At 40.5% G+C, this 13,248-nt stretch overlaps 1 protein-coding gene across 1 annotated transcript in view; it reads right to left on the reverse strand.

Annotated features, from left to right (window-relative positions):
- FAT3 (FAT atypical cadherin 3) overlaps positions 1–13,248 on the reverse strand; it is a 347,829-nt gene that overhangs the window by 23,152 nt on the left and 311,429 nt on the right. Inside the window, exons 20-21 of the mRNA XM_010578241.1 lie at positions 7,957–8,091; positions 6,787–6,944 (exon numbers count right to left, since the gene is read on the reverse strand). Of these exons, the coding sequence (XP_010576543.1) occupies positions 6,787–6,944; positions 7,957–8,091 (293 nt within the window). The remainder of the gene's footprint in view (positions 1–6,786; positions 6,945–7,956; positions 8,092–13,248) is intronic.

Consider the following 13,248-nt stretch of genomic DNA (forward strand, 5'->3'; position numbering starts at 1 on the left):
TTAGGATTTCTCACTCTCCCTCCTGTCCCTCGCCCATCTAGACTCCTCATAAAGGGAAAATCTGTGCTAGTCTGCTGGGCCAGGCAAAGTGCAGAGTGAGGGAATAGGTATGAAGTGCTGCTTTGCTGATTAGCAGTTTACTCAAAGATTTTAGGTTTCTCTAACAGATGGCAGATAAGTTTAAAATGGCTGACAAGGCTGGAAATAATTTCTTATGACACATTAATTGGATTCAAGCTCTCTGAAAGCTCTTGCAATTATTTTACCTTTATGTCATGCTCTAGGAAGTATTTATTTCTGCAAATCCCATCTCAAGACAGTTCTGTCCCATTATTTATCCCCCTGAAAAGTTCAGGCGCTGTGTCCTTTTTCATCCTTCCCTGCAGCACACATTGTACTCTCACTGGTTGATCCGTAACACAACACAGCAGAGCAGAGTTGCCATAGCTGTTCATGCAAGAACCCCCCAAGTTTTGGTGGCCTGCTAAACTGGCACGGCTAATGCAGACGTGAGGATGCTGCACTGTGTCCATCTGTATTTGGCCATTTTTGGCTGTTTCTGGCATGAATAGTCATTTAAAACTGTGCTAGCTAGACATATCCCTTGGCGTGTGTCTGAACTGGTGCTCAAACTCTTCTCTGCCAGGCTCTCTGATGTGGCTTGAAGGTAAATGGGATGCTGTTGATCTACAGGAGCAGGCTCTGCTGTCGTGTCATTGTCAGCACTTCATTCTCCTTGGAGGTTCACAAAACTACCTGGAGAAAAGCTAAGGGTAAAATCTTGAGTTCTTATGATCCCTGGACTTTGCTCTCCTTTCCAGACCTCAGTCTTCTGACCAGCTGAATTTGAACTGGGCTGTAACCTCAAGCCAAGTCACACTGGGCAGTTGGGGTGTAAACCACACCACTCCACTGCTCTGCAGTTGCTTGGATGGGGTGAACACGGAGATGCTAAGCACGTGACAAGCTCCCTATAAATGCCAGCTACCTACATACTCTGCATGGCATGAGGGGTGTTAGAGGGATACACATGTAGAAGCAGCCAGAAGAGCAAGAATTAGCCCCTGCTATGGGTAGCTTGCTCTTCTGAAGTCCCTGACCTGTAGGATGTAATGAAACTGAGAAGAAATGAGATCTATGATTGTAATACAACAAGCCTGAGGGATGGATGTTGCTTGGTACGCCTACAACTCAATCAAAAAAGGCTAATAGATGTATAGAAAAATAAGTCTGGATCATTTTTCATTAAAAAATCTTTTCTTACAGGACTCAAACCTCAGCTGTAAACTATTTCTGTAGATTGAAATTGGGCCTATTAAACCATCTGCTCAGGAGGAATCTTGGTAAACAAGATGCCCTGATAAATTGAGCTGCTTTCTCTCCAGAGATGGAGCAATAGTTTCTTTTCTCCCTGTGCAACAAAATAGTCCACAAACCTTGAAGGCACTGCTCAGAAAGTGTGGTCTGGCTCAACAGGAATACAAATCAAACAGAAAAATACATGCCAACATATCACACTTTGAAAAACAGCCATCATTGGATAAGCAGTTAACTTGCTTCTTAGTCAAAAGGCTTTTTCCTATGGAAACTGTTTTACAGATTGTGTATAATATACATATACCTCCCCTAAGACTACTTATACCCTGAAGGACCTACTGCCTGCATGTCTATTACCCTTACTCACAGAACATGCTTTTCCAATTATCTTTATAAATACAACACCACATATGAGCACCTGGGATAAATATTACACCATTTGTATACGGGAAATGATGACCTAAAAGATTTGCCATTAAAATATGTTTTATACATCTTTCTCATCCATTTTTATTTCTTTATACCAGCAGATGATCTGACATATACAGTAAGTATATATTGTCTGAAAGGCTATGTTTCCTTCCTTTTATTAAAAAGGCACTAGTAACCCCTACCTCAGGCTAGAGTGAAAGATGGAAAGGATGGTCTGATGCTTACAGTACTAGCCTAAGATATGGTAGATATGCATGGGAATCCACACTCTGCAACATTCTTCCTCTGGGATCTCAAGCAAGTCATTAGTTTCAGGTCTCCATCAGTTAAAGAGGGATAACGTCATTTCCCTACCTCACACCACTGCTTTACGGATACGTACATTAAAGACTGTGACATGCCCTGATACCCCTAGCAATGGGACCATAAAAGTACTTTCATTAATCAGATGGTCACAGGCCTTGCTGTAGCGGGGCAGGGAGGAAATATTTGTTCCCTGATGGCCCTCGAGGAGGAGGAGGAGGAGGAGGAGGAAGAGCAGGAACAGCCGGCGAGGAGTGGGTGCCACCAAGGGCTCCTGTCCTGCCTACTTAGCAGCGAGGCTGGCTGGGCAGGGAGGAGAAGGGTCCTCCACTCAACAGGGCAAAACAATGTCTCCACTCCTAAGCACGGAGAATTCAACCACGGATCTTTGATTCAGAGATTAATCCCTGGTGTTCCCGTGATCCCTCATAACCGCTGTGATGTCAGGGACACTGTTCAATCCTCAGAGGGGGCTCTTTGATTATAGCCTGGACCTTGGTACCAAGAAAAGCTGAACTTCAAGTTAACTTCTTACTAAATGAGGTACAGTCAAGCAAATGGTATGGAAATCCAATGAATGGCCAATGCTGTTGCCCAGGCTCAGCAGTTATCCAGACAATAACCTCAGTGGGATGACTGGTCTGGTTAAGGGCTGGTACCATCAGACTCTCAGCTCAGGACTGAACGCGTGGCACTGCTTTCTTCTCCATCTATGTGACCCAACACAGCAGAGAGCTTGGGTTACTCCGACTCACAGCAGAGAGACTCAAACTCTGCAAGCCCTCACCAAAGCAGCCCACGGTGCCAGCAGAGACCCTCTGCACCAAGACGAAAGCAGAGAGACACTGCTTCATCCTAGCTGGGCAGAAAATTCCCACCAAGCTTCCACCTCTCAGACCTTTCTGGGCTTAGTTAGAGTATCTCTCATTATAACTACTAGGACAGTGAGGTTAATGCATACTTAAGCACGTATGTTCTTACAGACGCAGAATTCCTCACCTGTAGAGAAGTACAAAGAACAGAGAAGGCTCCAAAAGCTGATGCAATCTGTTACATTTCAACAGTTTCATTCAATGAGCAAAATGGAGCCAAACACATATTGTAAATTATATTAGAATATTAGCCTGGCTAAGATGTTTGGCTAACATCCATATTTGTGTATCAACATAGGTAATAAAATGATCAAATGGTTCTTCTGAGACCACCTTCGGCTCACACAGTCCATCTGCAGTCACACACCATGGATACAGCATGCTGCCTACTAATCTATCTGGGGAAATATTTCGTTAGCCGAATTACATTTCAGGTTCGTTTGTGTAAAACAGTATATTTAATTAAAATATTACTTGTTTCAACTCCAGCCATAACTGGGATCATATCCAAGCTTCAGTCTTATCCAGCATAAGCCATGCAGCAGTAATGCGTTAAAATGTATAATGTACACTTAACTAAACCATGCAAAGTTTCACATTAACTGCCTGGACAGAAGAACATATGCTTGCCTTTTACCATTTAGCAGCTGTATTTCTGCCATGACGGGAAAGTCTTTCTTTACGCATTTTTAATCCTTTAAATTTCACAAAACAAGTTGAATTTCCATTATATTCCTTGGAAAAAAATGAAATAAATTATAGAATTCTCTTCTGTAATGGCCTCGTAATGGTTTAAATTGTTAAATCTTACTTTTCCCAGACAGGTGCTACATAGGAAGAAGGAAATGGTGATACTGATTTTGGCACACGTAATCGTTTCAAAGGAAAAGAAAAGGCCATCGACCTGCATCTCATTTTGCTCCAATTGTCTTAAAAGCAAGAGCACACAAGAAAAAAAATGGCCAACCTCTCAAAATCGATGGATGAGTTGCTTTATTTGAAACAGCTGAATAAATAACACCCTTATTATATTGTATCAATACAGCATAGCTGGTAGGCTTTCAGCAAAGTAGTAGACAAGCAGTTTGCTCTATGGAATTGATTATTCATCTAAGAAGGACACCGTGTTATGATTATGAAATATTTCCATCCCTGGAGTTATCACAAATGTATGAGCTCCCAAAATTAAGATGGTCATTTAAACACAGAAAACCATATTGCAGCATTAATTTTTAAATCGACTGCAATGGGGGAGACTTGCTTCAAAAAAAATCAATGCCGCTATATGCCCCAAGAGTGGTGGTGTTTTCTGCCCGTTCTCCCACGGGCTCGTACTATGCGGTGGGTCTAAATTTCTTCCACCTCTGCCTTTGGAGTTCAGTGATGGTGCTGGGCCCTCTGGTGCTAATCCAGCAGATACTTAAGTACATGCTTAGAATTAAGGTATGTGAGTAGTTCCAATTGCCTTCAAATACAGGAAGTTAAGCAAGTGATTAAGTGCTTTGCTGGAGTGATGCCAGAGTGCTCCAAAGAGCACAGTATCCCATCCTTTATCCTCTATTTGGAAAGCGTCTCCTCATGTTTAATTTAATTGAAAGCAATGCTCAAATGATAACAACTTCACATTTATAGACCTCTAATTAATCTACTTAATGGCCTCATTTCTGAGCACCTCCCTATCTCACAACATACGTACCTAGTTAAAAAAAAAAAAAAAGAAAAAAAAAGCCTTACCTCTGGTTTACAAATGAAAAAACATATGCTTAGAAAGCCTAAGCGTAACTTGCTTGAAAATATCTGAGTTAGGGATCCCCAAAGTGCAGTTCATGAGTCAGCTGCCATCCCTTGAAGAGAACTGCTACAGCTACATCCCATGGGCATAATGCCATTCATCTGCTGTGGAGCACTTTTGTGAGACCTTAGTCTGATGTTCCTCTGCTAAATGATCTTCACAAACAAAACTCTAGCAACTCCTGATCTTTTAAGTGACGCCATTTCTTCAAAAAACACGCCGAATGTAATGCTTTACTTTTCTTTAAACCCTATGCTTATACAAGCCAAGGGCCAGACCTGGGAGAAGGACGTACCCACTGCAACAGCAGATCTTGCCCTACCTAAAAGCCAAGCATGAGGCTCTGGAAAGGGAATTCCCCGTGTTCTTCCCTGTTAATGCATGGGAGAAAGTGAAGCCATCCATACACAACCCTGGACCTCATCGGACATGTGAGGCGGCAGCTGCATCTGAAGCTCTCTACCAAGTGCTGCATGAGATGGGTTAAGAGCTGGAAATCCTTTCTTAGAGCTAGGAAGCAAAACAGACCATGACCTGAAGGTTGGCCTCTGGGATCGGAGCAGAGTAGCCACAGCTCTTGTCGCTGGTCCTTCAAGTATTATTTTTTCCTCCCAGTTTTTCTCAAAGCAAAATGGTTAGGTGATTGTGTGAAGCGGTGACTGAAAACACATAACTCCTACCCAACAACTAAAAACTCAACCCAGGTGACTGCAATGAGGGGCTGTCTTACTCATTTTTTTTGTGATAGCATAAATTTTTCTCTTTTGGCGGCAAAATTTCCCAGCTTCAACTGGAGATTTCCACTCAGTTGCCTATGACCTGACCTGCTATACTCCTTAATCATGATAGGTTTATACACTAAATTCTAACTAATTCTCCTATCATCATTCTAACTCCATTTCAGTCTGCCTTTGTACCATCTCCTACTGTTTTCAAGTGGCACCTTCCACCAGGGCCATGTTTTTTCCCAAGCATTTTTCAAAACTACAGAATTGCAAACATTCCCTACTGATATATGCTAACAGCAACTCTGATGAAGACTTCAAAGAAGGTATTCAAGCCTGCAGTTTTGTTTTGTTTTTTTGAACAAAAAAGTACACTGAAAAGTTCAAACTGTGCATTTCTGTGTCTCAAAGCAGAGCTCAATTGTCTTGTTCAAATCTGAACACCGCTGAGAGTCACTAGTGAATGACAGACAGTACTCCTGTTCATGAAATATTTCAGTCTAACAGCCAGAAAATTATTTGTTGCCCATTAATAACTCATCTAGCCATTTTAACATTACCTAAGCATTCAGCCAAAAGAACTCTAAAAATTGCAAATACAGACACAAAAGGCTCTGTGCCATTTCTCCCGCTGCTGAATTATAGGTCATGGCTGAGTTAAAAAAGTCAATATCTTCATTTTGTACCTTAGAGGCTTTAGCAGAAATACTATACATGCAGGCTCTTGGATGAGCCTACCACTCCCTTTTCATCCAGCAGATATTTCCCATTCCACAGAAAGCCAACAAACAACAAAAATGCACGGAGAGCTTATCAATTAAATATTGATTGGATATCAATCTCCAGCTACCCCATGCTTCTCTCAACAAATAATCTTAATGCACAGAGTGCAGAAATCTTCACATTCAGTAGGAGGCATGTTCTAAGCAGCTGGTTTCTGGAATTAACTCGACAACAGTGAGGGCATATCCTCTATCCACAGGCATGGACACAGGGGAAGAGCAGCTATTTCAGCATGCATCATTTTTACTATATGGTCATATAAATGGCCAAATATTACATCTCGTGCAGATTGGCTTCTGCATGCAGACACACATAATGTTCTTATAATGAACAGCACCCAATGGAGCATTATCCAAGTAAAGTACTACTAACAAGCTGCTTTTTTTGATTGTTGTTGTTGCTGCCATTGTTGAAATTGTTTTTCCCTGTTAGCATGAAACAGATCAGACTTCATCTTCTCAATCTACAGCTGAAATGAGAACAGCATTCCCCAAATCAAGAGCCAACAGAAAACATATAATCAAGAAAAACAACTGCGGAAAAGATAAGTTATTTTAATTACCTTCAGAATTATACAGGGATTCGCTCTGGTGTACATTATAATCCCATTGCTTTGCAGCGTTCGCAGACGGAGAGCCAACTTGAATTCCTCTTTCTTGCTATTTTCAGAAACCCGGTATTTAATGTAGCTATTCCCAGCAAAACTAAGAGAAGTGTGGCCTGAAATAACCATTTTGAAAAGACATGTTCTTTTAGTGACACATGAAATAATTCCTCAACTGTCAAGTTAATTAAAGAATTTACAGAGCTAATGAGAATGTCTAGGAAGAAATAAATAAAACCCAACTTCGATGGGAAAAAAGGCTGGCACCTACTACAAAAACATATTTTTTTTTTTTTAAATTTATTTATCAGGGGATGGAGGAAAGTTCTATTTCTCCATACTTCCAAAAAAGACAGGTTTCTCCAAGTATTCACCTTTTTTAAGGTTATACACCCCTGGAGGCACCTATCTCACCTCACTGATAACAGAGGGAGTCAAAGATGACCATGCCTGTACATCAGGCAGTTGATTTATGGGTATAACGTTAGGCGTGGGCAGATGCCAGCCAAACCCTTGCAATGAGTTCCCTGCAACCACTGCCCAGGACCACAGTGATACAGCTCAGTATCTGCTGTGTTTTTATCAGGGGAATAGCACATAGCCTCTCTCATGCCTGGATCCACTGAAGTCAACAAAAAGCTCCACTTCACCAGCGTTCCACCTGGCTCTTTATATCCCAGGGAACAACACAGCTGCAGAGAACTAACAAATGTCCTCAAACTTTCTTTTTGGAATAGTGTAGTGTTTTCATCAATAAAGACTGGAATTTTGGTAATCTAAATAGTAAGCAGAAGAGTTAATTATAGAGCTTTGCCTATGGCAGGAAAACATCTGGCGTAACAGCCTCTAGGAAAAGTCCTGTTTTCTTAGCGGCCTGTTTTACTGATCTGGGATTCAACCAAGTCAGTGGGAATTTCCCAACAGAAACTGGATCACGGTCTTCATACAGCCCCATAGCTATAAAGACAAGTATTTTACAGGGCTTATAAACAGACACGCTGCGTGGCAGTGCTGAGAAGGGTTAAGCAGTACATCTTCTGTTGACTTCAGTGGCACCTCTACCTACACAAGGAGAATGGCAGCACTTTGTTGTTCAAGTATACGCCCCATTGCCGCTGTGACATGCACCTGAACATTCGCCAAGCTTTCCTGGTGGGCACTGGCAGATGAACGGTCTCCGGTTAGCTTCATACCCCACACACTGCATGTCCCCTGGACACGGCTTCTCCAGACAGGGATCGTTAGACCCTGGGCAGAGTCCTCCTGCAGTAAGTTAAAATACTGTCAGGGATACATAGTGTAAAGCATGATCTGCAGCAATACAAGAGTAATGAAAGACAATTATTGATCTCACACTTCAGTACAAGCAAAGAATGGCTTAATAATAATAACAAAAAGAAAAAAAAAAACCTTCACAGAAGAGACGTCCTTCGGACAAGTATGCAGCAAAACCATTATGGTTCTTGTTCAAAGGCTGCCCTAAACCCCATGGAAACATATTATAAAAACCAACTGTTATGAGCAGTAACTGGTTTATAATTGGTGTTGTGACTCTCAGGCTGTTCATTTTCTCACAAAGCCTCCTGCGCAGGGGCTTTAGAGATATGAGACAAAAAATGACTTGAAGCTACACACTCCTTTTGTCCCAGCACACCCCTGAGAAGAAAATTTAAGGAGGTATTGTTCCCTAGGAGACAAAATAAGAAAAAGCCATTCCTGGGCTTCAGAGTGACAGCTGGACTTTTCATCCTTATACTGCACAGGACATGCTGCCAGCCTGATCATACAGCACAGGCAAACTTGCCCTGTCCCCATGTTTCTCCTGACATTTCTGAGATCTCACATCCTATTGTGCACCTTGCCCAAGCTGCCGAAACCTATCCTCCTTTCTTTTGGTTGTGACTATGCAAGTCCACTTGCATCTGGAACTGCGTATGTCCAGGGGGGGAAAAAAAAAAAAAAAGTGGATTACTTGCTATGGACACTAAGAACTCAAAGTGAAGAAATTTTGAAAATCAAAAATTAGTTGACCTATTGCTTGACATGACCTAATTGAAGAAAGGAGAAGCTTAATATTCTAAATAGCCAGTTGTAATTTATAATTATAAATTGGGCAAAACATCCATGTCCTTTTATATATGGAGAAGAGCATAATTTGGCTAAAATTATTTTGAATGCTAGTGTCAACTCTTTCCTAAAAATCTTTTATTAGTATGGAATCTGATCTTGCCCAAGAATAGGTGCAATACTACTAACTTCATGAGGGAAGTAATCTGAAGGGACAGATGAATATTGAGTTTTAAATTTGCTTAAAATATTTGTGCAACACAATTACATTAAGGTTCCTCAAAACTTCCTAAATTCTTAACATCTATCAAGCTGAGTATGTCAAGGGCTTACTTTAAAGCCTGTCAACGTCAAAGGAACTTCTTGGATTCCATGGGGTTTGGCTAAAACGTCTATATAACTTCTGAAAGTGTCTAAATAAATCTGTTTTGATTGCCCTCATCTTAAAAGATATGCAAACACTGTCTACAATAATGCAAAACACAATACAACTATTGCTGCTGAATATATGAATTCTCAGGACCATACAATTTCCGCAACAGTTAGCCTTTTCTTGGTTGCGGTAGAGGAACTCGGTATATGCAAGGTCAGCTTCTACCATTGGACATCTGTGTGTGGCTGCTATGAAAGTAGCCTTGAAGTGCAGGAAAAAAGGCACTCCTGCCCTTGCCTCTGTTAATTTGCAGCCAGAGCGTGAAGAGAGTGAAAGCCAGTTGCTGGGAATGGGCAGGTGTCTCTTGTTTTGCTTATCAGATTAATTTACTTAACACATGCAGGTGATGATTTTAACAATAAAAAGTCAGGACCTTCCTATCCATCACTTTCTGCATATTGGCATTCTTGGTTTTTGCTGGACCCTTATCATATTCAAAAACTACTTTAGTTTTTGAGCATATGTATTTTATTTACAATTTATAAAGGAAGAAATCAACCTGTCATAGAGCGTATCTCCAAAAAGTAATGAAAGAAAGAATCTTATTCCTCTCACACTTCACTACAAGCCAAGCAGGGCTCATAGCAAGCACAGCTGAAATTACCTGGCACTGTAAGTATTTTCTGGAAAAAGAAAAATTACTACTATAGGTTTCAAAGTGGACATGGGCTGACTACAAATATGGCAATGACTGTAAATGTCTTGCTTGATGTACAGCACAGTCAATTTAATCTTTAACATCCTCCCCTCCTTTGTCAAACATTTGTTTGAGAGGTCTATGCAGTAAACGATTTACAGTACTGCCTGTAGCACTGTTAGAAAATGATGCATGGCAATCTTTATTAATCACTTTAGTAGGTAACATTAACAGGAATAACAACTGCAATATACAGTCATACTTAAGTATTATAGAATCAAGAAACAAATGTCATTTAATAGGGTTCTGCACCACAGAACTATATTCTATTTAGATGTAAGGTCTGCAGAATTTAACAGAGAATATGATGTTTTCTATAGTTTGGGGGGTTTTTTTGTTTGTTTTTTTTTTTTTTAGGAAAAAACCCCACATTGTTTGCAATTCAATGGCAAGTAACAATTATTTCTGAAATGATAACAGGCGGTTAAATATTCTATAGGCTGCCTTGTACTTTCTACTTGGTTCTTTCAGCTATTTTAATTCATTCGTATGTGACAAATACACAGCATTCTGCTGTATGCAGAGTGTATCTCTTCTCCGAACACACTTAAACCTTTTGTGAGGCTGTAATTTAAGTGAGCGTCTGCGTAGCTGACAGACAAGTCATTTGGACAAAAGCCCCACAGCTCGTCAGTGTGCAGCAGAAAGCGGCACTGAGATTTCCAAATGTGGCTCCGCAAATTTTCACATTCCCTAACCTATGAGTGTATCTTTGACATGAAGCAATAAAGCAATAGCTTACTTCGGTATCCCTCTCTGCCAGTTTTTTTAGCTGATTCAAACTCTGATTTGTACTTCAGAGTCATCCCTCCACAGTCAAAAACTGTATGGAAAGGATCTAACATATTTAGTGTAACTGTGGAGATACGCTAAAGAACTGCTTATCCTGGCAGGCCAAGAATAGTTCTTCTAGTATCAAGTAGATAACAAGAAAATCAACTTTTTATTCATCCTGCTGCAGCAGGATTTCATAGCTGTCACAAAATTTTTAAAACAGTCAGACTAGGGAGAAGAAATGCTTTACGCCTGTCTGTATGGTTATAAGAACCTAAGCTACAAATCTGCATTATTGCATTTCCCTAGCTAACATGCGTTTTCAGGCTAATTTCACAACTATGTGGAGCAAAATTGTGAAATTGTTCAAGGTTATGTTGTCCACATCAAAGATTTACAGCCTGAGTTTGAATAAAATTATTCTAATGTTGCATTTCCACTCCGAAGAGCAGTCTATTTATCATCCAAGAAGAGATTCAAGACATATAGATTTGAACTGATCATTTTTTTCTGTAGACAAGTCCAGATAATCCACGGCATTCCCTTGAAACTCACATTAGTATTAATAAAGCTGTTCTCTACAAGGTGTCACAGACACATGAGCTAGCATCAACCAGTGCATGGCAGGAAAAGGTGGAATAGACCCACTTGATTTTGAGAGATCATCTTCAGTTTAATTCTCTAAAAGAAGGTAAAAGTATTACAATCTCCCTACTAGTATACTGAGGAAGAAAACATTCTTCCATTGCAAAATGAGACATTTATTTAATTCCTGCCCCTCCAAAGAAGGATCACTTCCAGGAATGTAAATATATTTTGAAAATTGAGTGCTTCAACAATTTTAACTTGAGCCTTGTGATGTTTTTTTTTTTTTTTTTTTTTTTTATTATTTTTCTGTAAGCCCATTCTCCTGAATCTGCATGAATATTAAAAAAAAGACTCTGTTTCTCTTGCTTGCAGAAGGAAGCTTGAAAGGTGACTCCTGAAGGCCAGGGTCCCAGAAAGCACGTAAAGCAAACTCCAAACTGTTACTTTTAAACAACCTCATAACTAGTTTAGTGGAGAGGGAAGACTGTCAACTCATGAGCTGCAGTTTGTTTTTATTTTTGGAGCACGGTGACCAGGTATGGTAAGCAATGCTTACTGCATATGTATCACAGTGCAGATACCACAAACTTCTTTCTGCACGAGTCAGCCATGGGTTTCAGTAAGGTCAAGTGCCCCTGGAAAACTTTGTGTCACGCAGTATGTCCTAGTGAATCAGATTCTCTCCCAGTTTTAGAAGAACTGAGACATTTGACCTCTTCCATCCACTCCTTGATCACAGCTTCCCTTAAGACCCCTTAAGTGATAGACAGCAATTCCCGCTTGCCCCAATTCTACAGTCATGCCCCCACTTCACGCTTTAGCTCTCCCACGTTTTATATGAGATTGTGCGTTGTCAGCATGGGCCTTAAAACGGGGGATATTCACAGGGAGAAACATCTCTCCTTACACAAGTGCAATGTTAAAAGGACTACAGCCAAATCAAATCTATCAAATTTATCTGCAGTTCTTTGCTCCCAAGCACAGACAGGACGCCACCTTCTTCAATCTTCCTGGCTACCGTGCCAGGACAACTCGAGGCTCATTAGTACCTGTGTGCTTCCTGAAAATGGGAAAAGTGGTGTTGTACACACAGGAATGGGGTTCCTGATGCCCAATCCCGCAAAACACCCAGGACTCTTTAAGAGGCAGTGTGTGCTCTGTGGAGGTGAGGACACAAACCACCTCTGAAGATTAGGTCCTATATTAATAGCAGATCATCACAGTCTACGATTTCCTTTTGTCAGAACATTCACAAAATGCTAGAAGTGGCTCCATAAAGTCTGAATTGCCTGGTTTCACGAGAAAGTGGACCAAGGCTGCTATTCACTTGATTAAATAATGTGGATGTGAGTGTCTGCACTTTTGCTGAACACTTCTGGGTCTATTAGAAAAATTCTTTCAAACTATTAAGCCAGAACCATATTAAACACTTGAAATGGAATTCATCTCATCTAACTTTAGGGCATGATTCATCCGACTGATTTTAGACATCTAGGGAGAGATGTATCACATCATTAAAAATACCTCATTCTTTCCACTGTCTGCAAATGGGGCCTGGAGTGACCAGCTCAGATGTAGATATATACCCACATTTGTCAAGATGATTTCAATCGAGCCCTCTCCCATAAACATATTAATGTAACCTCACTTTTGAAAGATTATAATGCAGAACAACTCTATAGCAAAGCAGTCCCAACAAAACCTGCTTCTTCCCTGCACCTTTGTCTCAACACAAAAGAATTACTTTGCATCATGAAAAAAATAAAAATATGGAATAGATTTTTGCTTCTGAAAAATTAGAATGTCACGAGAACTGTTTTACACGAATATATTTATGCCGGTCCTCCTATCTTTATTTCCC

The sequence above is a fragment of the Haliaeetus leucocephalus genome, unplaced genomic scaffold (assembly GCF_000737465.1).
Source record: "Haliaeetus leucocephalus isolate CR32 unplaced genomic scaffold, Haliaeetus_leucocephalus-4.0 Scaffold616, whole genome shotgun sequence".
Lineage (NCBI taxonomy): Eukaryota > Metazoa > Chordata > Aves > Accipitriformes > Accipitridae > Haliaeetus > Haliaeetus leucocephalus.